Source organism: Neomonachus schauinslandi, chromosome 6 (assembly GCF_002201575.2).
Source record: "Neomonachus schauinslandi chromosome 6, ASM220157v2, whole genome shotgun sequence".
NCBI lineage: Eukaryota > Metazoa > Chordata > Mammalia > Carnivora > Phocidae > Neomonachus > Neomonachus schauinslandi.
The window spans coordinates 20,169,736-20,195,087 of NC_058408.1; the positions used below are offsets into that span (position 1 = coordinate 20,169,736).

A 25,352-nucleotide genomic window follows, 5' to 3' on the forward strand; every position below is an offset into this window, starting at 1 on the left:
GCATTATTACCTTCAACATCAGCATTGCAAAAAGAAATATTGCCATGAGATTCATGGTTAAAAGAAATAGAGAAATATGTGTTATTAAGCTATAAAAAGTGCATACATTTTGAAAAAATATAATGTCTTGTACTAGAACATTTTTATCCACGAGTAAAATTGTGAAAATAATTAAACGCGCATAGTTGTTGAAGATAAGTGTATTAAAAGTAGAGTTTTCCTTAGACTTTCTGAAAAATCAAAGAACAAAGGGGAAAAAAAATGATCTTTTAAACAGAAGAAAGACCTAAAGGTGAATATTAAATTTTATATACTTTTCTTTCTGAGTTGATCTAACCTCATGTGAACAATAGTTGTCTGGTAAATGGATGTACATGAACTTTAGAAACCAAACTTTCTAAAGGAATTCATTTCAGTTATGCCACAGACTCCGAGAAGTGTCACGTTTATTCCAAGAGTTATTTTGTTACTTAGCAGTTTAAGTGTTTTGACCCGTGAAAAGTTAACAACAAAACGAAAAAAGCTGAGCATAGCATGATTTAAAGAATGCCAATTTGTAACCCAGGGGATAGGTATTTGCATACTAATTGTAATGTTCCTGCTGTCACATTACCTTCAGCTTGAAGATCAGTCAGAAAAAGAAATTCGGCATCATCTGTGACAGACAGTGGAAAGAAAAATGCCAATGAAGTGAGTTGCTGTTTAAAGCTATTTTTAATCTCAGAAGATGTACAAATGAAACACTTGAGCCTTCATTAGTCTCGATGTTTTGTTTCCTTCATTTATGATAAATATGCTAATTTTTGTCTTTCTTGCTGATTTATTTTTTCCCTTTTCTCTATTGATTTCTTTTTCTTTTCTAAAATATGTCAACAATTCATGACTTGCTTTTGCAGTTAATTCTTTATATTTGCCAAGATAAAGAAAGGTTATGCAGGGGAGAAAAAAACAGTGAGTTCTTTTTTTTTTTATGTGAAGCTTTTCAAAATTATTAAGTGTTAGAGTTTGAGACAAAAGATACATATGATCCTTTTTTTTAAGATTTTTTTTATTATGTTATGTTAATCACCATACACTACATCATTAGTTTTAGATGTAGTGTTCCATGATTCATTGTTTGTGCATAATACCCAGTGCTCCATGCAGTACGTGCCCTCTTTAATACCCATCACCAGGCTAACCCATCCTCCCACCCCCTTCCCCTCTAGAACCCTGTTTGTTTCTCAGAGTCCATAGTCTCTCATGGGCCGTCTGCCCCTCCGATTTCCCCCCCTTCATTTCTCCTTGCAAAAATTACTCATTGTTGCGATATTTATTAAGAAATTTGAAAACAGATATTAAATGCTGGGTAAGGAAGCAGCTATCATTTCCTGGGGCACATGGACCCCTTGCTTGAATTTCCCATTCTCCAGCACACTGCTAATTGAGTGTGAACAGCTAAGTTGTTGGATTCCACATTTCTTAATGCAGTACAACTGGTTCTAGCTGGCACAATTAGCAAGATCACTGGTAGCTTTCACGCAGTTCCCATCTGGCCTGGCTCTTCTCCGGACACATAATGTCGGGACTGCTGGCCTTGATGGTGCCCGCTTAATGAAGGAAACAGAAAGGAAATCAGCCAAAACCCCATGAAACACTAAGTGCAATTTTGGCTCCAGATAGATGGTGAATTTTCATGGCAAATATGAAAAGTTACTCTGATTATGCCTCACAATTATACAGGAAATGCACACACAGTCACAGATGAGAAGAGTCAGACAAAAGCTTTGTCAGAGTTACAACTAAAATCAAACTAAAAGAAAGAGAAAGAAATGATAGAGTGGTACATTATCCATTTACTTAAGGTAAAACATACCAAGTAAAATTTAACCAAATCAGTACATTTTTAAATCAGCCACCTTCCTTTTCCCCCCCAATTTAAATTCAGTAGTTTCTTTCTTAACATTTGTATAGTTGCATTTTTTAAAACATAAAACATATTTCTCACTCACATCTGACATGAGAAATGTCCTATTTTCACTTGACAACGTATCAGATTTAAGAATCTATCTTCTGAAAACTTTCTGTTGAGTACTCGATTACTGCAATTTAGCTATTATTTACAGGAAATATTTGTATGAAATGCAATAAACTCTATTACAGAAAAAGCATTTTCAAAGTATTTATTATAAATGTTCCAAAACATGAGCAAAGTATGAGCATATGTGTGTTGCTTCATTCATCCTAGGAAGGATTGTAAGGAGAGTTTGGGTTATAAGGAGACACACCTGGGTTTGAATTCTAACTGCCCATTAGTACTTGCAAGATATTGCACCAGTCATTAGCATCTCTGAGGCTCCTTACCCACTGATAATGTAGAATTAAAACAGACTGTCATTTACAAGATTAAATAAGGCAAAGTAGATGACATGCCTAGCACAGTGTGGTATAGATTGTGAACATTCAATGCATTGTTGAACATTTTGATGCTGGTAAAATATTATTTCAGTTCATTCATATATAACAATAATTTACTCTTCCACAGAATTCTAAATATACAATCAACCCAGAATTTAAAAATTTAAACAGCAAATTAAGAACATTATTCCTTTAAATAGTTGCATCTTGCCTAGCTCCGGAAAAGGGAATACTGCATTTCCACTGACCTCCCATCATATTAGGTAGTCAAAATTGAACCTTTCAAGTCAAACTTGAAATTGGTTAGAAAATAGTGAGCCGAGAGCATCCCGGGATTTGTCACACACCAGCAGGGATATTTCTTCAGAGAGCTGAAAGGCAGATTTTCCTTTTATAATAATGAGGCATTTGGTGGGTCTTAAGTAATACTGGAATATCCAAGTATCTCTAATTCTATTACCTATAATATTCTCTATCCTTAGAAAATAATATTCTAGTATACCTCTCTAATTCGAAACATTAAAACTTTTCTTTTGTCCTTGGTTTTACACTATTCCTCAGACTTCGTTTTCTTCCTTTGTTTGTACAGTTTTCCTACATTAATGAAGGTAACAAGAATAGCTACCATTTATTTAAATACTTCCATTTCTCAAAGGCCCCTTTACATCTGATAAGGTTTTCACTGAATATTCCCTTTTGCTTTTGGTGTAAGCAAAATCTGGCTCTCCCTAAATGACATGACTAGCCTTGATGCCTTCTAGAATGGATGTTATCCATTTTCTCCAATTTCATATTCCTCAGGGATGAGAGTGAGGACCGTGGTCTGTCGTTCCCCCGTGATGTTTTCACATCATGTCTCCTCTTCCTTCCACCATTAATTACACCCTTTGAAGCTAATGCAATGCAGTTCTCACTCTCAATAGCCTTCTTATCACTATCACCTGCCAGCATCTTGAAAGCCATTGATCTGCTTCCATTGAAGGCTTTTTAATACCTGCCACTATTTAGGGTTTGGTCATTCATTCATTATTTGATTATATGTTCAACAAACATTTTTGGACCAGAAATACTGTTCTTGGTAGTGGAAAATAACAGTATTTATTCCTATCATCAGAGACCTTACACAACAGGGAAGTGTATGTTCATCCCTGAATGCTTTTTGCCTAGATTGTTTCTCAGGGGTTTTTGCTTTGTTTGGTTTTCTGTGTGGTTTTTTTGGTGGCTATTCCTCATTCAAGATGGTTGTAGTGTGTGGCCAGGCTTGGGCTCAGAATTCCTCACTGCCCTGTTCATTAACATATATTTCACTCGTACTAAGTGGTTTGCAATCTGAATACTATTAACCACCAAATACCAATCTTCAAATAAAGACAGTTATTTAAATGTCCGTTTGAATGAAAAACCACTATTTCAAAATGATTTCACAGAAAATCTTACATCCCTAAGATTTAGTAAATCAAGGGAGAAAGGAAAATCAGCTGTCCACCATCAGGAAAGAAAGTTTCAGACAGGAAATGCAAGTAATGGAAGAGAGTAAAATGAATCTCCAGTCACAGAGCCCCTTCTATGTACCCTCTATAAGGAGAACTATTATTATCTGAAAACACAGTCACATTTGCAACAGCAGAAGGGAGCACAATCAATCCCAACACAAATAATAAAAACAGCAGCAAATTACAAGAAGTAATACAATATAAAAGCATAGAGATCTCTTCACATAGCACATTCAAGATCAATCACCTTGATATGCAAAGGTAAAATTTTATAAGAATGACTAAATATGAGACTCTATTTTATCATCATTTTAATAAAAAAATTTAAATTAGCTCATCCCTTTCCATAAGTAAGTCATTTGCACACAACAGCTACATAATCTAAGATTTTTTTTTTCTGGGTAGCAGATGCTTTCTATGGATGGGAGCTTATCTCATCAGGATCTTAGTTTATTAAGGGGAATAATGCATGATATATTTGCATCTCAGAAACTTTATACCTTAAACCTGATTTACTATTTTTTCATCACATCCCCAAAAGTATACCTTCTTCAGAAGACTTAAGTCTATAAATTTATGACTGCTTTGGAAAAGATATTACTCTGTCCTGACAGATTCCTAGATTTAAATAAATCATCCCAGAACTGGAAGCATACCAGTCTAAGGAGAAATAAAGGCTGATTCAGAGTGGGGCAAAGCCTTCTCAAAATACTATAAATAAACACTTCTAAGATCATCACATGTTAGAAATCCTTAATTGAAACTTTTTTTAAAAACTTTTTTGAGAGGGCGCCTGGGTGGCTCAGTTGGTTAAGCGACTGCCTTCGGCTCAGGTCATGATCCTGGAGTCCCGGGATCGAGTCCCGCATCGGGCTCCCTGCTCGGCGGGGAGCCTGCTTCTCCCTCTGACCCTCCCCTCTCTCATGTGCTCTCTGTCTCTCTCATTCTCTCTGTCTCAAATAAATAAATAAAATCTTTAAAAAAAAAAAAAAAAAACTTTAAAAAAAAAAACTTTTTTGAGATACCTAATTATGACATGGATAATTTTATATACTGTGAAAACTTAGAAAATAGTTCATTCATCACTATTGCTATCATGACAACTTTTTGGGAATAGACCAGAGTAATGCCACATAAATTAACAATCAATATATTTATAGTTGAGAAGAAATCCACTATACTTCATAGAACCATGAGCAATATCTCTCTTGTGCCTTTATTAGAATGTAAGAATTTGCAAATATTAATAACATCGTAAGCTAGATTAGTAAATAATTGCTGATGTCAAGTTATATCCCAGTCTATGTTGCTATTGCTGTGCACTGTGGAAAACATTATACAATTTTTGTTGACCTTTTGCAGTTTGATTAACGGTGCAAAACTCTTTTAAATTATGTAATTCAACAAATACGCATAACTCAAATATTACTATCGGTCATAGAAGAAAAAGATCACAATGCTATTGTCAAGGGTAGATGTTGTTTTTACAGGTCACCAACGACAGAAACAATGGTGTGGTCTGAAAATATGGACACACTTTTAACCAACCAAGGTAGGATCTGACTAAGTTTAAAAATATAATGATTAAAAGTAAATCATTAAATTCTAAAAGTTGTAGTTATTATAAAATATGAGTTTGATCAATATTTGAAGCATAAGATTCCCAGCAGTCACACAAATCTAAATGGAATATAGGTCCCAAATCTCAATGGAATTAGGTTAGACATAAAATATGACATGATTATAGCAATCCAAACATTAGCACAAAAAGAAAATCCCAAACAGGAACTAAGAAATTTGTCGTTTTCTTAGACTCATTATCATTTGATGTATATATATTGGCTATTCTTATTACAAGTTGAAAGACACATACAAATTATTGAAAAGTTGAAAATTTAAATAAATCACTTGTTTTGTCAGGTCTCAGAGGCTAAAAACAGTTTTAAGTATTTATTTCAACTGAAATTCTAATTTTTAGTGAAAACAAAAACATTTAAATGTATTAATATGTACATGTGTAGATATGTATTTATATTATTTAATATTGGCTCAATAAGGTAACTTGATTTTCAATAAATAAAATACCCCATAATTTGATTCAAAGTAGTCATTTGGAACTTCTGTTTCTGTTATAGACAATTCTGTTTTGCAGCAGTTTTATTTCAGTTGTATCTCATACAGGAAAAAAAACGGCTCTACAGAGACATGTATTAAAATATGTTTAATAATTAATATTGCTGGTACTAATCAAATGGAATTTCTACTTTAAATTTGTAAAATAAATATCAGAAGATTAGAAAAGTTTAAAACATAATAAAGTTGGGGGAATTCTTCATAGCTGTTTATTCATATGAAAAATTAGATTGAATTAGACAAAATTATTCTGATTTTATGATTCTTAAATAATTAATTCCTAAAGCATAGACATAAAATAATCCACATCACTCCTAGAATCCAACTAAGGACATATACTAAAGACATCAAAGACATGGAATTGCATTTTTGTAAGTTTTGAATGGCATGTTTCTTTTTTACTTAAGTGTATAACCAGTGGGACAGATCAGGCTTACTAGAAGCCTCGAGAAAGTATCTCTGCAGGTGGTGAGTTGGCTGGCTGGAGTAGGGGAGTTCTGGGGGACAGCACCACAGTACAGAGGCATGGAAGATGTTGAGCTGAAGGCAAATGCTTTCATCTGCACATCTCCTGAGATTTTCTATTTCATGCCCACATAAAGTAGAAGAGTTGTAGATTCATTTGAGCAGATGTTTGGTTTTTGCTTTTTATAATACCAGAAAAATAGCTTGGAAATAGAAAATGCTTTTTAATGTTTTAAACAGCTAAGTGACTCACCAGATTATCTGTTTTGTCAACTTGGGGATATGTCTTGCAGGTACTGTGCATTGGCTCTCATGTAAGTTTCGACACCTAGTGTTTATTCCATTTGTCAGCCCCTGTTAAGCCTAACCAGTAGCCATTCCATTCTGTAGAGAGTGCCCTCAGAGAATATCATTTTAATTGCATGTAACATATTGTTCCAAAGTCACATGACATCTTTTGATCATTCAAATTGTATGTAGAGAATAGAAGCGTATTTCAATAAAATAGTGTGTCCAAGACAGAGATAACTAGCTCATTTTAGCTGTTTATTCTGTTTCGTTGTGTCCCGAACTGAGTGTTGGGAGAGGGAAAAAAGACAATAGCTATTATCTCTGAGTAGTCCTTCATTAAAATTGCAGGATGTGAGAAAATAATAAGTTTCCTGATCTCTAACTTCCCATCTCTCAGGGATACATTTAGGTAATCCTCAGTGGGAGGAAGCCTCATATGCCTCAATGACACATATATAAAATATTGCCAGTCAGGAATCTATAATTTATGGTAGAATAATGGTATTCTTTCAATACCATTAAAGTATACTTTATCCTCTCTATAAAATAGATTTTAGCATAAATTCTGTTTTGAACCCTCAAATTCATCATTGTTCAGACAAAACTCACAGAAATTTTAATTGAATGTTACTAAGAAGATTTTTATAACCTAAATTTGTGTCACAGAAGCTTCTTGGATGTATTTTTAAATGCAATAAATGTGTAGTTAATTGAATTTTTTATAGTGCTCACATATTAACGACATCCACATTCTCCAATATTTCTACTGAGAATTTTAATTGGTACCTGATAACCTTTTGCAATGGCTTGTTATTTCAACTGTATTTCGAATAATAAAAAAAAACTAAATCTATTTTTAATTTCCCAATGTTTTTAGATGCTTTTATCTTGCTCCCTGAAGCCTTTTCTATTTTCTCTCACTGAAATCACTTTGCTTCCCACCTGCAGCAACCTGCAAATATATGATTTTGGTCCCTTTTCCATAAACTTTCTCTTACATTTTCTTTTCCACTAGTTTATTTTCCCTTTCCCCTGATTCTCCACAAGCTCTTTCGTCCCTACTTTGGCACTAGAAGGATCAGATCTCTGAGTATGCAGTCAGGGAAGAGCTGCTTTGAGCAAATGCAAAGGGTTCCTCGTGGCAGATGGAAGAGAAAGTCACCAATGTTTTGGAAGGCAAATCCCTCCTGAGGCAAAAGCGCTGATGTACATTTTCCTGCTCAGAGAGATCCACAGTCTCATTTATAAACAGATACTGACCTCAGGCAGGTACAATCTGTGAAACCAAATAATATGAACTCAAGGTACTACCTTAGTCCATTCAGCTGTGGGAATGTGATAATGACCTTCCTAACCTGCTCTCTAACTAGAAGCACAATCCTTTTTTTTAAGACATATATATTTATTGCAGGCAACACTCACTATTTATGCTACCAATCCCCTCAAAATTACACTATTTTAAAAATTCCTGATGTTAAGCTTAAATTTTCATTAGTCAAAGACTGATATATTTCTCTTTCTCAATTCTCTCCAATACCTTTTGTGTTATAAAAATAATTAGATAACCAGATCTTTTTTTTTTTGTCCTTTTTTGTTGGTTTGATTTTCTTTTTTTATTTAAATCCAATTTGCCAACGCTACTCATCCCTAACTCATTTAGCAAGAATTACCTTCTTCAGTGACCTCTAGATATACTAAAGAAGAATATTTCAGGGCACATTTTGATGAGGAAAATAAAGAAAGGAACAATCTTAATCTCAAATAGGAATAATACACATGTAAATTTGGCTGAAAGTTGGGGCGCCTGGGTGGCTCAGTCGTTCAGCGTCTGCCTTCGGCTCAGGTCATGATCCCAGGGTCCTGGGATCGAGCCCCACATCGGGCTCCCTGCTCGGCGGGAAGCCTGCTTCTCCCTCTCCCATTCCCCCTGCTTGTGTTCCCTCTCTCACTGTGTCTCTCTGTGTCAAATAAATAAATAAAACCTTAAAAAAAATTGGCTGAAAGTCAAGTAATGGGGAGAAGTGGTACCTATGGGAATCACAGGCTGCAAGCGCTACCTGTTGTTATTAAATTTAAAAGAAATAACATACTAATTGAGGCAAAGTAAACAAGCCTGCAAGTAAGTGGCCTAAAGTTTCTGGAGAAACGCATGCTCAGGAGAATACCTGGGAGCAGGAGAAAAATACCATGCACAGGCTAAGTAAGAGCAGGTACCATGAGGGAGAATGGGGACATCAATGTTTTACTTAAGGCAACACTGGGGAAAAGCTCATTCATTTGCTTTATTGACTTAAAATTGCCTAATACCACATAAAACGAAGAAACACCAAGTCACACCAAGTATCTTGCTGGTTACTTTCTTGGCTTAGAGATTTGAATTGGCCAATATATTCACTCAAGATTAACAAATGCCAGTCCTTCCTTCTTTGCCTTGAGCCCAAACCCACACAATCTAACTCCTTAGCATCAAATTGTTTCCTCACCAACTCATAGCAACACAGATATTCTTTCCTCTAAACACAACTCCTTGATGTTTCAGATCTAGAAAGAAAAAGTACAGGTTAATGTGTTAATGGAGCTAATTGGAGAAATAGAGACAAGAATATCTTATGTTTATGATTACTGATCCAAAATAAGGTTTCTAAACCTAAAAACAAAAACATATAACTATATAGAGAGGGATGATAAATATTTACACTGAATACTCAGTGAATGCTTATATATATATATATATTTCATTATATATATAGCAATCTAAATATATATATAGATTAATATATTAATCTATATATATAGAGAGATTTTATTTGACAGAGAGGGAACGCAAGCAGGGGGAGTGGGAGAGGGAGAAGCAGGCTTCCCGCAGAGCAGGGAGCCCGATGCGGGGCTGGATCCCAGAACCTTAGGATCATGACCTGAGCCGAAGGCAGATGCTTAATGACTGAGCCACCCAGGTGCCCCCAGTAAATGCTTTATTATACAATGTATTCATTTTGGTTATTTATACTGCACTGTATGATATACAAAAATTTTTCTTTTATATTTAATAGCTGGTTTGGATGCTTTTTGAACATTTCTAAAATCAGAGTTTAGTGAAGAAAATGTTGAGTTCTGGCTTGCCTGTGAAGACTTCAAAAAAACAGAAAGTGCAGAAAAAATTGCTTCTAAAGCCAAGATGATTTATTCTGAACTCACTGAAGCTGATGCCCCTAAAGAGGTGAGTAAAATATTCCAGGATAGTGAATATTCATCTCCTAGCAAATTTGCTCCCAATTATAAGACACTTAATCCATCTAAAGGGAAATCAAATTGTCGCTATGTATTCAAATAGAAATGTCTGTAAACTCCAATAGAAGTGCCTTAAGATGATCCTATTTTTTATTGACTCAACAAATCTTTTCAACACCTACTATGTGCCAGATATGACCAATATTTTTGTTTCCTTAGCACAACATGCAGACTCTTGAAAAATAGTGTCCATTATCTTAGATTAAATCACTCTAAAATTTACCCTATAGAAATGTTACTTAAATGTGTTCTTGCATTTCAAGTTCACTTTTGTTTTCCCTTTTATAAATCATGGTGGTCAAGATGGAATAGAATTCTAGAATAGAATAATTTATTTAAAAATTAAGGATAATAATAAAAAAAATTAAGGATAATATGTGGGGGGAAATAGGACTACTAACCAACAGCATGAATTCTTCATTTTTAATATTTTGGATGTCCACATTATGGCATGTAATGTCTTAACTTTCCAAAGAAAGAGTTAGCTTACCTTTATTTCTTTGAGGGTAAAAATAGCCAAAGCTGTGAGACAATGTTTCAGGTAATCAGGATCCGCCTATGCTGCTTTAAGATCAGGAAAGGAGAAAGGGCCTTCCAGGAGAAACCTGGAATGACTGATAATAGCCCCCCCCCCAAAAAAGGGTTCAATGTGTGTAACAATTCATTTATATTTGATTTCATTTCCAGAACCAAAACCATGATCATCTCCATATGCCCTTTACTATTAAAACTTTGAGCAATTTATAATTTAAAACGATTTCAGCCATGAGAGATTGTGGACTCTGAAAAACAAACTGAGGGTTTTAGAGGGGAGGGGCTGGGGGGATGGGCTAAACAAACTGAGGGTTTTAGAGGGGAGGGTCTGGGGGGATGGGTTAGCCCGGTGATGGATATCAAGGAGGACACGTATTGCATGGAGCACTGGGTGTTATACATACACAGTGAATCATGGAACACCACATCAAAAACTAATGATGTAATGTATGGTGACTAACATAACATAATAAAATAAAATTTAAAAATAAATAAATAAAATTTTTTCAGTTCCTCACTGAATATATCATATAAGCAAAGAATTTTAATGCATAAATAATAAACAAAAAGCTACACTGAATTACTAGTACCAAACATAAACTACTAGTACGAGTCATCTTTCCTACGGAGGCAAAACACCAATTTCCTCCTAGGGGATAGTTATCATATTTTCTGATCCAAAATTAGGATTCATGGTGTGAGAAGGGTTATTACACTTATGGGGACAAAGAACAGAATAGATGAGATGAAAACACTTACAGAAAATCCAGGACATAAAGTGGCTGTATTAATAGTTCAAGTTTTAATTGGACATTACTTACTACAGCATACATTGGCTAGTATAAATTTACACACATATGAGCTACTAAAGCATAGCCTGGAATTCATGGGGGGACAGTGAAGAGGGTGAAGAATTTTAACTGCTGTGGAGCTATTTCAACATTCATTTCCCAGTCACCATCTAAGAACCAATAAATAATTCTGAAAAATTGAAAATACAGTATATGAGATTTGTCAAGTTGATTAATGTGTCATTCCCTAAAAGGGCTTGAAATCAGCTCTAAAGATATCCTATTTATTGTGATATTGATTTGAAAGGCAGATTTTTTTCTTCTTTATGAATTCAGCTAATTAACAGTGATTGTTTTAGAATAGCATTCTCAAACATTTTGCATGAGAAGTCTTCTAATAAGAAATGTCATCTTTTAATTATAGCTGAATTCAATCTTACAATATATAATAAATTATCAATTTTGACAAAATAGTTTTGTTTACTTTCCTAATCTTTTCTTCTAAAATAAATTTATATGGTAATAATTTAAATAAATAGCACAGTTAAGCATATAAAACTTGTATGACTTTTTATACTTTGTCCATCTAATTAATTTGACTAAATAAAATATAATTAAATTTATGGCTGCTTTTCAAGTAATAATTATGTTTTCTCCTTGAAGTATCTAAAAATGTTATCATCAAATATGACAAAGTTCACTGAAAACAAAAAACTATATAGATATATATTTGAAAGTCATTATCTTTCTTATTATTTGCCATTAGTTGTTTCCAGTTCAACAGATTACTAAATTTCACTTCCCAAATTACTAAAGGGCATTTGCCTTTTATATTATGTATCAGTTACAGTTTTCAAGGTATTTCTCTGTAGTCCATCGGTTTTATGTTAAATATAATACAACTGTGAGTATGTTGACTCATTAAACTGATTTTTTGAGTGCCTGCCCCCACAATGAAGTCACAAAGCAGGAGAGACTGACATGTAATAAAACCAGTCAAATACACAATAAACAATATAATAATAAAGCCACATTTAAAGTTCATTATTAGCACACTGGAAAAGTGATTAAATCTGGAGAGTTAAGGGACGCATTTTCAGGGTGATTCACACATGAAAAACATATGTCATGAAAAGAGTAATATCAAGACGCAAATGAAGAAAGAATATTTCAGACTGAGGGCACAGTGATATAACATGGAGGCACAAAGCTGCCTAGTGTTTCCTGAAAATTACAAACATTTTGATATTGCTAATGAGAAGTGGGGGATGAGTTGGATAGGCAGTAGTAAAGATAAAAAAGGGTGGGAAGTATTCTAGATTTATCTAGTAGGCAGACTTAATAAGACAAGGTCATATCTCTGATATGGAAGCTGGAAAACATGATTTTCACAAGTAAAAAAATTAATCCAAGAATGAGATTTATATGAGAATATTCTCTACTTTTCCATATTCAATTATAGTTGTATAAGTGACTCATAAAGAATCAAAATTACAACTAATTTTGATAGAAAATCCTAAAGTAAAGAACAATGGCAAAGTCATGCTATGTAGAGGTCTATTAACTCATATTTATTTTCTTTTCAATTTCTCATGTCTCTATTTCCTCATCTATAAAATTGCTAGTATAACTGAATTTTTAATTGATGCAATTAGACAATTTATAATTAGACTATACTAAACTTACTAAACAATCCCTTTTTATAAGTTGACATTACTAATGGTTCTCCGTTTCCTGTTCTAACAGGCAAAGACAGCACACTGAACAAAACAACAAAAATTGAACTTCTAGGTCTTGATGAGAAATGATAATAATTGTAACTAGACTTTATGCCCTCTCCCTTACAGGATTATCTTTTCTCTGGTTTCTACACTAATAGAGAGTTAGTGTGATATAGTAGATAATTGGAAATTTAGAGATACCTAGACCTAAATTCAAATCCTGTAGTAATCTTGTGGTACGCTGTTTTATCTCTCTGAGCCTCAGTTTCCCTCTAATAATTTATCTAAAAAGCAAGCACATAACACACAGGACACATGAGAATGATGAATGAGATCACATGTCTGTGGTTTATATCATGCAGAACAGCTTTTAGGAAATTGTAATCCTTTTTGTTTTTTTTAAACAAGTCACTATAAGGGCTATAGTTTCAACCTGAAAACAACCATTATAAAAAAACGTTAGCAAAGCACTAGTTTCAGATAAAAAGAGCTATTCATTGAATGGACTATACCTAGGTAGTTTCAGAAGAAAATACTGAGGGGAAAAAAAAGTATATATATAGCCAGGTATTTTAACTAAGTGATTTGAAAAAGAAAATTATTAGACAAGCCGTATTTTTTACTTTTTATTTTTTTAATTTTTTAAAATATTTTATTTATTTATCAGCAAAAGAGAGAGATAGAACACAAGCAGAGGGAGCAGCAGGATGAGGGAGAAGCAGGCTACCTGCTGAGCAAGGAGCCTAATGCGGGGCTCAATCCCAGGACCCTGGGATCATGACCTGAACGGAAGGCAGACGCTTAACGACTGAGCCCCCCAGGCATGCCGACAAGCAATATTTTTTAAAGTGCCTCTACTTTGCACACAATAGGAACCTATAAGTGTAGGGCGCCTGGGTGGCTCAGTTGGTTAAGCGACTGCCTTCGGCTCAGGTCGTGATCCTGGAGTCCCGGGATCGAGTCCCGCATCGGGCTCCCTGCTCGGCAGGGAGTCTGCTTCTCCCTCTGACCCTCCTCCTTCTCATGCTCTCTGTCTCTCATTCTCTCTCTCTCAAATAAATAAATAAAATCTTTAAAAAAAAAAAAAAAGAAAGGCGGAATGTCTTTAAAAAAAAAAAAAAGGAACCTATAAGTGTAAAAGAAATTCATAAACTTTTATTTATTCGTCCTTCAATTTGGACCACTCATTTCATAATATTTGGAATTTTAAGAAAATAATATTACTTGGTTTCAACAGAATGGAACTCTTCAAACCCTTCAAATAGTATTTTCATATTACTGAAAACACTGGCAGATTTTAAATATTCATGTTTTATTTATATCATTTATATATATTATATTTCTGTCATTCTTTTTATTGAAAAGGAAATTACTCAGGATGGAAAATATGTGATTAGAGAGAAAAATGTTTATGTTTATGTTGATTGTCATTCTGAGATAGTAGAAAATGTTCCAAATCATACAACAGTGTAATGTTTAAAATTATATAAATTCAACTGCATATTATCACACTGCCAGTTTTTTAAGTCAAAGAATATTAGTATGAAATATTTAATTCTTAAATGTACTTATTAAATGGGGCACCTGAGTGGCTCAGTCAGTTAAGCATCTGCCGTCCGCTCAGGTCATGATCCCAGGGTCCTGGGATGGAGTCCAACGTTGCTGTCATTTGGCTCCCTGCTCAGCAGGAAGTCTACTTCTCCCTCTTCTTTTGCCTCTCCCCCCAGGCTTGTGCGTGCTCTCTCTATCTACTCAAATAGGTAAATAAAATCTTTAAAAATAAAATAAAATAAAAAAGTATTTATTAAATGTGAAGACACCATAACTCATAAAATAAAGAAGAAACTATAGTCATAGAGGAAAAGGTATCTTAATGGGCGTGTGCAGGACACTTTTTAAAATATCTATGTCTGTTTTTTTGCTTTTATTTTTAAGTCAGTATAATGTTATTTATTGACATATTTTATTTCACATCAGCAAATGCTTATTCTGTGTCTACTATTCACCTCCTTATAAGATAAAGTACCTCCGTGAAAGGGCAGCTCAGTTTAGGCAGGAGAACAGATTAAAAAAACACTGAAGTATAATGCAATATGTTGTGTGAACTAGGCAGCTTGATAAGGAAATGCAAGAAAGTAAAATAGGTTGAAACTATGGTTTGGCTCAAAAGAAACTTTGAAGCTAGTTGGGTAAAAAAAATGAAATTTATGAAACTAGGGAAAAAGAGCAAAACAACAAATGATTAAGTGCAAAAAAAAAAAAAATTTACAGAGGAAACTTTGCATTATACCTAGAAGGATATAATGATTGGATAGTAGTGAGACAAGATATTGAGATAAGGTCTTTATTTTAAATAAGGTTAGCTTTAAACAGAATCTCAAGGAAAGGAAATAGATATATGAATTATTGGTAGAAAGAGGCCCATGAAAATGGGCATTTGGAAGCATGTCTTGATATTACTCTCATGCCAATTTTGTATTCTCCATCTTAGATTCAAATGTTTTCTTTGCATTTTTAATGCCACTTTCCCAACATGTGGATGTTTTTATCCGACCCCACAAATTGCTGCTTATCAACAGTGTCCCCCAACTCTAGTATCATCTCCAGATATAATGAGTTTGCTTATTTATTAATTTCCTAACTTTTGGTTCACTCATCACTAAGTGTCTAGTATATGCCAGGAAGCATGCTGGTGCAGATAAGAAAAAAGACAGAGTCCCTGGGTGGGTAAAGCTAACCATTTTGAGGGGAAGACTCCAGTTAAAAAGTAATCCAATAAACTTTCATGAGAGTCATGGTAGGGAACACAGGTGATGTGTAGCATGCAACAGGAAAATCCAATTCTAGGGGGATGAGAAAATGTATCTCAAAAGAAGTAATTTGTGAGCTTTGACCGGAAATGGGAGTATAGAGGGAATTAGACATAATGGGAGAGAAGGATAGGAAAGGAAGACAAAGAGGAAGTCAAGTAAAGGACCAGCCAGTGCCTAGGAGGCTAGTCCCGTAGTGAAGGAAGCCTAGCATGGTATGTCTCAGAGGGGAAACTGAGGCAACTGCACTTCCTGGATCCCAATAATTTCCTCCTCCTTATTTATTTCATCTTAAAATAAAGGGCCTCTGAAAATGTAAGAGAGAGAGAGAGGAGAAAAAGGAGGAGATCGAGGAGGACGAGAAGGAGAAGGGGTAGGAGGAAGGGAGGTAAAGGAAGGAAAACAGAGTTAAAGAAATTATAAGTGACATCTCTGCACAATGCTTTTACGTGGACTATCTCATCTGATCATCATGACCACTATCTTGGGGAGGTATTGCAATCATCCACACTGCACAGGTGAAAATGAAACTGAGCCCTAGAGAAAAAATAATGAGTCCTGCAGTCGTAAAGATACAACGGGTCATGAGAGGAGAGACCCACAGCCCATTCTCTCAGGTTTCAAATTCCTTTCTCCAGATCTACTATTTATTTTAAATGTTTGTAATACAGCCTGGGAACCTTGATGTTTATGCTAAAGGCAAAAGCATAAAATTATCTTGGCACATAGAGTCTATCTTCCTTTCTATCAAAAGCTTTATTTCTCTTCTCACATTCTCTTTGTATAACTTCTTAAACCACGAAGTTTAGATTCAACTATGGCATTAAGAGGGGAAAGAGTTGCAGGAGTACTTCTTCTAAATAATCTGCAGTAGCATTTTCGCCCTCTGAAAAACTGGGGGCTGCATTTTAACTTGAAAAGAAAACACTCAGGTGTTTTTTGAACTTCTGTGGGTCTCTGTGCTACTGAAATTAATCTTGGATTAGCATGTTTGGGTTGGTAAATGAAATCAGTCGATCGGACTCCTTCTCAGCTATTCCAGATAGCTTTTGCTCACATACATCTATTTTTAGCAATCCATATACATTATCCATCTACATTATGTACATCTATTTTTGTCAACTTATGTGATTGCATGTGTTATCATTTCTTCTGTTTCTTTTGCCCGATTTGAGATGTTAAAACTACCCCCCAACATGTGTCACTGATTTCTGTCTCTAAAACCAGTAAGAGCAAAAGGATGAAGTCCTGTGCAGGGATGGATTCCTTCAAGATGTTACAGACTTTGCCATTCTCAATTTTAATAGCCACCCTTGAGAAGATATTTCAGGATATTCGTTTTCCTTTAATGATGCCAAAAATGAAGTAATACAAGAGGTGTTGGTGGTGATTAAATAGAATTATGCAACCAAAAACATGATTATGGGCGGCTTTAATTTGAATAGTAATTTTTAAGTTTTGTTGTGAATGAGGTCTAAGAGGCTGCCTGCTCCATTTTAGTAAGGTGTTTTACATATGCATGCACACACCCTGTGCATAATGACAGTCTCTTGCTCCACTATATGTTCTAGATGAGGAAAATGCTATCTAATTTGAATGTGAGAACACAATTGAAAACGTTTCATTCAAATTATGTAAAAATATAGAAAGCAGAGTGGAGGGTCACGGGAAAACCAGCAGATACCCTTTAAAATGTATTCTTCCTGATAAAATAATTTGTTGGAAACCAAAAGGATTTAACACTGCTGGTGAAGTAAAGAGGAATTTGACTGCCATACCTTGTAGTTAACAATATCCCATGAGTATTAAAATATTCTGGGTCTTTAGAATAAAATTGTTTTTAAACAACTACCCCAAACATCATTCGGAAGGCAGTCATTTTAATGCAATGGATTGCTGTCAATGTTACCTGTGTCAAGGCCTTTTCAAAACTGACAGAATTTAAAAGCCTCTAGATGGTTGTGATGACATCTCCACTGTCAGAGATTCGGTAAGAATCACAATTCTTTTCTGAGACTGACAGTGCAGTGGGCTCAGATATCTAAGATAATTCATAATCTTTTGAAAAAATAAGCAAAGGAAATATTATATTTCTCAGAATCCTTGAAACTAAAGTGTGTATCCATACAAATAAAATGCAAGTAGCTATCATATTAGTAAGTAATGTAACTCTGTTTATTTCATTAACTGATACACTGTTCAGCCCAGGCTCTGGACCTAAGAGTTTGACCACTCAGCGAAGTCTAAGCTTCCCTGTAACTCCCAAGACTCAACATCATACCACTGGAAAGGTTGCATATTTAGAAGGTCACTTCCTGATGAGATCTTAACCTTTGATCTACTCCAAGCTCAACATCTCTTGTCTTACTTTTTGAGATAGAAATTTATCCATGTATCTTCTGGTAGAATCCAGCCAAAAATCATAGTTGAGATTTATGCAAAGTTGAAGATGCAGCTCACAGACATGGCCCCAGGAGTGATTCTTTTAAAGATATCTAACTATCTCTCTACATATATTAGGCCTAACATTTTCACTTTTTTTCCAGTTACTGAAATTTCAAGGAATTTGAGAAGAAAAGAGAAGACACTTTTGATAGCCTAATTCTAATACCTCACCCAAATTGACTTCTCAGTGGGCATTTAACAAACTTGATCACTCTCTCTTAATTGAAATACTATCTTCAATTGATTCCTAGTGCTTGATTTCCTCCTTCCTTACTGACTGCTATTTAGCAATTTCTTTTACTGGTCTGACTCATAACCCAACAGACACTATAATGAGAGAAGGTAATCCCCTTCATTTTCTGCCTACATTCATTCTCCCAGTGATTTTCTCTGGCCCCATATTTTTATTTTTTTATTTTTTTAAAGGTTGTATTTATTTATTTGAGAGAGAGAGAGAGCACGCATGAGTGAGGCAGGGTCAGGGGGAAAAGCAGGCTCCCTGCCGAGCAGGGGATCATGACCTGAGCCAAAGGAAGACTTATAACCGACTGAGCCACCCAGGTGCCCAAGGTCCCATATTTTTAAAAGGGCAGCTCAAACTTAACAAATTCAAATATGAGTCCTGATTTTCTGTTCAAAACTTTCTTCTACCTGAGTCTCCCCATCTCGGTTAATGGCAGTTCTGTTCTATTTGCTCTGGATAAATAATTGGTAGTCATCCTTGATTTTCTTCCACTTACATCCCATGTCCAATCCATCAGCATTTTCTATCATCTCATTCTTCAGAATATTGCTAAAAGCCAGCCATTCCTCAAGATTTTGTCCCTCATCCTAGTGCGCTATTCAATCACAAGTTCCACGCATTCTACTTTCTAGATATTTTTAAAACCTATGCACTTCCCATAATTCCCTGTGACATTTCACAGCCAAATTCACCATCACTGCCCACCCAAACTTTTGGTAAGGTTTTCTCATTTTTCTTCCTTTTATCCACACCCAGCTATGATACCACATGGCATCCAGTGATATGATTTTTTTTTCAAACATGTGTTTACAACATGCCCTTACTAAAAATTCTTCCCATTGCTCTCAGGTTAAGTAAAAATTCCTTAACAAGAACTACACAAGGTCCCACATGACCTGGTACCTTGATTCCTTTCCAGGTTCTTGCCTTTCCTCCTCTCAAAACCCACTGGGCTTCTTTTGGTTTACCTGCCCATGTGCAAGTTCCATTCTTAATCTATCTCTTCATGATAATAATTCAAAGATCTGCTTAAGATCTCATTTCCTTCAGAAAGCCTATTTTTTCCTTTGGATTACTTTTCCAAAATCTGTCTTCTTGATTAATTTTTCACTTTGATCACCTTTGTATCTTCAGATCCTTCACACAATTCCTAAGCATCTACTCAATATGATATTTCAAATAAATAAATTCTAGGAATGACTACAAATAAAATGCCTACTTTCTCAGATATATGTTAGTTTTTTTTTTCCCAGAAAAATGGGAATAATAATACTGTATATCATATAGTTGTGTGTAGGTGACATAAAGTAACCATAGAAAGACAGTATATCAGTACTAATAGTTAATAAATAATAACAATTATTATTTTCAGTTAAAATAATCACACCTAAATATCATTATGATTATTTTAGAGATAATACCAGTGTTCAGATATTTAGCCAGGGAAGAAGACAGGGTAACCAATGGAAAAAAATCTAGGATGAGACTTGGGATAGAACTGAGAGAATGCATAGCTGCTTTGCTCCTATTTGAGGGGCATGCAGGGAAAAAGGGAATTAGCAAAAGAAATAGGGAAAAGACAACAGATTAAAAACAAGTTAATTCCATGTCATGAACTATTAAATTCCCTTTGCAGTGACAGATCTTCCTTCTCTGATAATCAGATTGAGTAATTAATGCTAGCAGCAGCCTTTGTATCTAAATTTATTTAAGCAAGAAATCAAATTTCTTGATTTCTAAATCAAAATAATGCATAATGATAAGGAAATTATAGTGACTTTCCTTCTGTGGCCAAGGAAGGCTTCTCAGAGGATATTCAGCTTAAGCTAAATGATGAAGGATAAGGAAAATCTGTACAGAATGAAACGGTGGGGGTGAAAGCGATTTTAGATGGTGAAAACAACATAAACAAGCTTTAGGTACAAGATTTGCTTTGGGAACAGAGAGTAGAATAGTTTTATATATACTGCTAAGGAAAGTAGAAGATTTTGAAACAACACATTGAAGTCTGAGTGCGAGGAAGATCAAATGCCAAGGTAAGATATTTACAGTTTATGTTATAAAGAAAAATGGATTTTCAGCTGAATATTCATATGCTGAAAGTGATATTTTGGTGAAATTGATATAGTTATACTTTCACATGTGCAGAAGGGAAAGACATTGTAAGAAGAGGTATCAAACTAGAGGTAAATTTCAGAATTTGGGATAGAGATTCCATTATAAAAGGCTGAACTGGAGAAATAGGAGTGAGAATGAAAAAAGCCATTGTGAAATTACAAAATAAAAGGCAAATGAGGGAAAAAATAGGGAGAGAGAGATCAGAGGAAAAAGAGGTGTCAGAGATGTTTCCTATGATTCGAGCTTGAAGAACTTGGAGAAAAATAATGACATTTATACAAACATGTGGGTGTGATGTTTTGTCACTGACATTAAGCTGAATTGCCAAGACACAGCCTCATAAGACTACTAATTATCTCCTGGGATTAGTATATCTGCTCATCACTCAGCTATCATGGCTGATGTTGGCAGTTCCTTGGTCGGAAAACAGACAAGTCAGAAAAATGAGAGGGATAAATCAGAAATACAAGCTTCATCTATTTTAATAAATAACATTAATTACCAGTACATGTTGAAATGGAATAGTTCCCTTTAAAATTTAAACATCATTTTTAACAAATATAGAAACATTTTTTCACTTTATTTATGCAGTCTATATTCGTTGAGTCCTTACATGGCACAAGGCATAGAGAAGGAGGCACAAAATGTAAATATGGTCTAAGTAACACAAAATCCTTTGACAGATCCAAAAAGGAAAGAATCCATGAGTAAACTTCACAGGGTAAATATTACTTGAACGTAGCCTCAGGGCATCAAAGATGTGTGTGAAAGACTTGGTGAGAGGAGTGACTTTCGGTAGACAAGGATGGTATGAAAAAGATGTTCATAGGTGGGAAAATACAAGGAACTTGAGGGGACGTGTCTAGCTTGGTAAAAATACAGGGCACACATAGAGGAGAAAACAAAATGTGTAAGTTAGGACTCTGTTGTAAAGGCCATGAATGCCAAAATCAAGGCTTCGGACTTTTTAAATAGGAAATGGGGAGTTATTGCAGGTGTTCAGTTCTGATTAAAATAATAATAAGCCAAAGCATGGACTAGGCACACACCAGCCCTGCTGTCAGTGAATACTCCCCCGATGAATGAATGCCTCAATGAGATAAATTGCTATATTTACTATTACGGGGGATACAAAGTTAAGCAAATTGCAGGTGATGCCACTTAGTAATTAATGGCACAGCTAAAGAAGAAAACAGGCAACATTTATTCTCATATCCCCACAACATAGGATAGGATTTATGAAACAGACTACCCTAGATGTTTAAAAACTCTGCAAGAGCTTGACAACAACCACTATTCACTGATTCCCCACTACAAGTCAGGCAGTATTCTAGGTCCATAGCATATCATCATGCCACTTCCCTCCTCAAAAACCCTTCAGGGTCTTCCTATTGCTTCTAGTAGAAAAATAAGAACTCCTTACACTGCACATAAGCCCTACAAGACTTGTAGGCAAATCTCATTACAGGAACTTTCTCACACTCTATATTCCAGCCATCCAGGCATAGTGGCTTTTCAGAACATAATGAATTCTTTCTTGCATCTTTGCATTTGTTGTTTTTTCTGCTAGAAATGTTTTCCCCCAGAGTCTTAGAGGACCAGCTTCTTCTCATCCTTCAAGTTTATTTCTAAAATAATGCTATTTATTTAGTTGTTGGTTATCATTTCCCAAGTATAGAAAGCATTTGGTACATAATAGATCATCATAAATATTTGTGGAATCCATGAATGCAAGGATCATTTTATTTTAATTCTTATAAAAACTCAGTCAGGAACTACCTGGCTTAATGATGAGGAAGGATTGCTCAGAAATATTAAACTAATTCAAGCCAGGTCACCAAGGTGCTAAGTGTTAGAGCACAGGTTAGAAAATTATCCCAAAGTCTTTCCACTGCCCTCCACCATCTTCCTTTATAAAGAAGGAGAAATTGATTCCAGATTTTGAGGCCTTCAGAGAGTTGTAGCATTTGGCCTGGAACTTTGATGGAGGACGTAAGAGGATGATCAGAGAAATAAAGGTGCAGATGTGGGATCACTGAGTAGCTGAAATCCCTTAAGAAGGAAAACATCTGTGAACAAAGAGTGGCCTTTTTCTGATTCTTTTCTAATTAAAAGTTTTTTCTTCTTCTCTTCTTCCTAGAATAATAATATTAAAATAATTGATATTAAACTTATCTCATTTAGTCCTTGAAACACTTTAAGATAGATGCTGTTACTCTATTATACTGTGGAAATCGAAGATTAAAAGAAATTATAGAACTTGTCTCACCCATATGAATAGCAAGTAAATAGCTGAGGAAAAGCTTGATTATAGGTCTGCCTGCCTCTTTTAACCTCAATTCAATAAGCACGAATTGTCATTTATAGTCTTTCTTTTACCAGACCCCCAAATTATGGCATTTTTACAATTTCCCCATTTTGTCAAGAGACATTTTAATTCTCTTCAACAAATATTTATTGATTGCCTATTATGTGGCAGATACTCTGCTAAGTGCCAGAAAATAGAAGGATGAATAAGACGGATATAGCACCTGCCTTTCTTGAGTTTTTAATTCTAAGATTCAAATCTCTTTTGCACTTCATGAATATTTTCAATTTAAATTAGACAACTTGGATGTGAAATTTTCTGCTTCGCAGAATATATCCTGGAATATGTATAGAGTTAGACAAGCATCTTCCCAAGGTTTGGGGCATTTTACAGATTTGCAGATGAATGGTGTGTTCCAATGTAATAGATCTCTCTTAGACCCTGATGAGGATATTTGTGTATGGTAGTGGTTTGGGGACAAGGATATACACACACACACACATGCACACACATATAGGTATATTCTGTGGAAGGCATGGGAGTCAGTGAAGAGGGGGATGTTATTTGGTTTATTTTGGCAAAAAAAAAGAAATACAAATTAGAAAAAAAAGCAATGTTGTGTGGGAAACAGCATGGGGAAGTATAGAGAATGGGAATGTGTTGGTAGAATCCAACCTACTGAATTCTAGTTTTTGTTCTGACTTTGGAAAATATACTATTGGTATTAGGGTTAAAGTACTAGAAAAAAAGGATTTATGGGAAAATAAATTTAAAATCATGAAATATCTTGTTTTTCACCTTTGCCATTTTTTTATAATCTCAAAATAAGGCTTTGCCTCTGTTTTCTGTCAATGCCAACCCTCTCTACCTAGAAAAAATAATTATTTTTTAAAGAGGTTATTTATTTATTTGAGAAAGAGAGGGAGAGCACGAGAGAGATAGAGATAGAGCAAGGACCAGCAAGGGGAGGGGCAGAGGGAGAGGGAGAAGCAGGCTCCGCTCTGAGCAGGCCAAATGTGGGACTTGATCTCAGGACCCTGGGATCATGACCTGAGCGAAAAGCAGACACTTAACCCACTGAGCCACCCAGGTTAATTTTTTTTTTTTAAAGATTTTTTATTTATTTTTTAGAGAGCGAGCGAGAGAGAAACAGCATGAGAGGGGAGAGGGTCAGAGGGAGAAGCAGGCTCCCCGCTGAGCCGGGAGCCCGATGTGGGACTCGATCCCAGGACCCTGGGATCATGACCTGAGCCGAAGGCAGACGCTTAACCAGCTGAGCCACCCAGGCGCCCCACCCAGGTTAATTTTTAGTCTCTGGTTGGTCTCTTCACATCCAGCATGCCTTAGTTTGCTGCTGGCTGCTTCCCCAAATGAGCATCTTTTTACTGTCCTCCCATTAAAAATATGAAAAGATCACACACACAAAAAAAAAAAAGAAAAAGAAAAGAAAAATAATTAAACCAAATACGTGTTCTACATTCCAGGAAAAAAATGTATGACTTTTTCTGCTGTTGTGCATCAGATTAACTTTGCGTTTAGAAAAAAAATTCAAATAATATGTATATCTACCAACTGTATAAACCATGTATTCCTTGACTAAACTAATGTAATGATATGCAAACTTATTTCCACAGATCAACATTGACTTCAGTACCAGGGACCTCATCTCAAAGAATATTGCAGAACCAACTCTCAAATGTTTTGATGAGGCTCAGAAGTTAATCTATAGTCTTATGGCCCAGGATTCTTTTCCTCGATTTCTAAAGTCAGAGATTTATAAGAAACTGGTAAATAGTAAACAGGTTGGAAATCATAAGAAATGGTTCCCTTTTTTGTAAGAAGGTAAATGATAAACTAATAATCAGGTTGTAATTTGGGGAAAAACAAGTGACAGAAGAAATCAACTTTTAATCAATATACTCAAGGCTAAAATGTTTTAAATATACAAAAACAATATAATTTTTTTAAGGTTTAGAAAACATTTTTTTTCCTTCAGCAGAAGAATACTTTTATATATATATGAAGTTTGAATTTTTAAGTCTTTTGTTTAGAATTATTCATTTTATCTTTTTTAAGAGAATTTTGAGCATATATATATTATATATATAATATATATTTTTCTTATTTTTTATTTTATTTTATTATGTTAATCACCATACTTTACATCATTAATTTTGATGTAGTGTTCCATGATTCATTGTTTGCATATAACACTCAGTGCTCCATTCAATACGTGCCCTCTTTAGTACAAATCACCAGGCTAACCCATCCCCCCACCCCCCTCCCCTCTAGAACCCTCAGTTTGTTTCTCAGA

General features: G+C 34.9%; 1 protein-coding gene across 1 annotated transcript; it reads left to right on the forward strand.

Annotated features, from left to right (window-relative positions):
• The first annotated feature begins 679 nt into the window (after positions 1-679).
• Positions 680-24,876, forward strand: RGS21 (regulator of G protein signaling 21). Its single transcript, XM_021686648.1, is given in 4 exon segments — positions 680-690; positions 5,366-5,442; positions 9,830-9,996; positions 24,673-24,876. Coding segments are annotated over 4 exon segments (459 nt in total).
• The last annotated feature ends 476 nt before the right edge of the window (positions 24,877-25,352 follow it).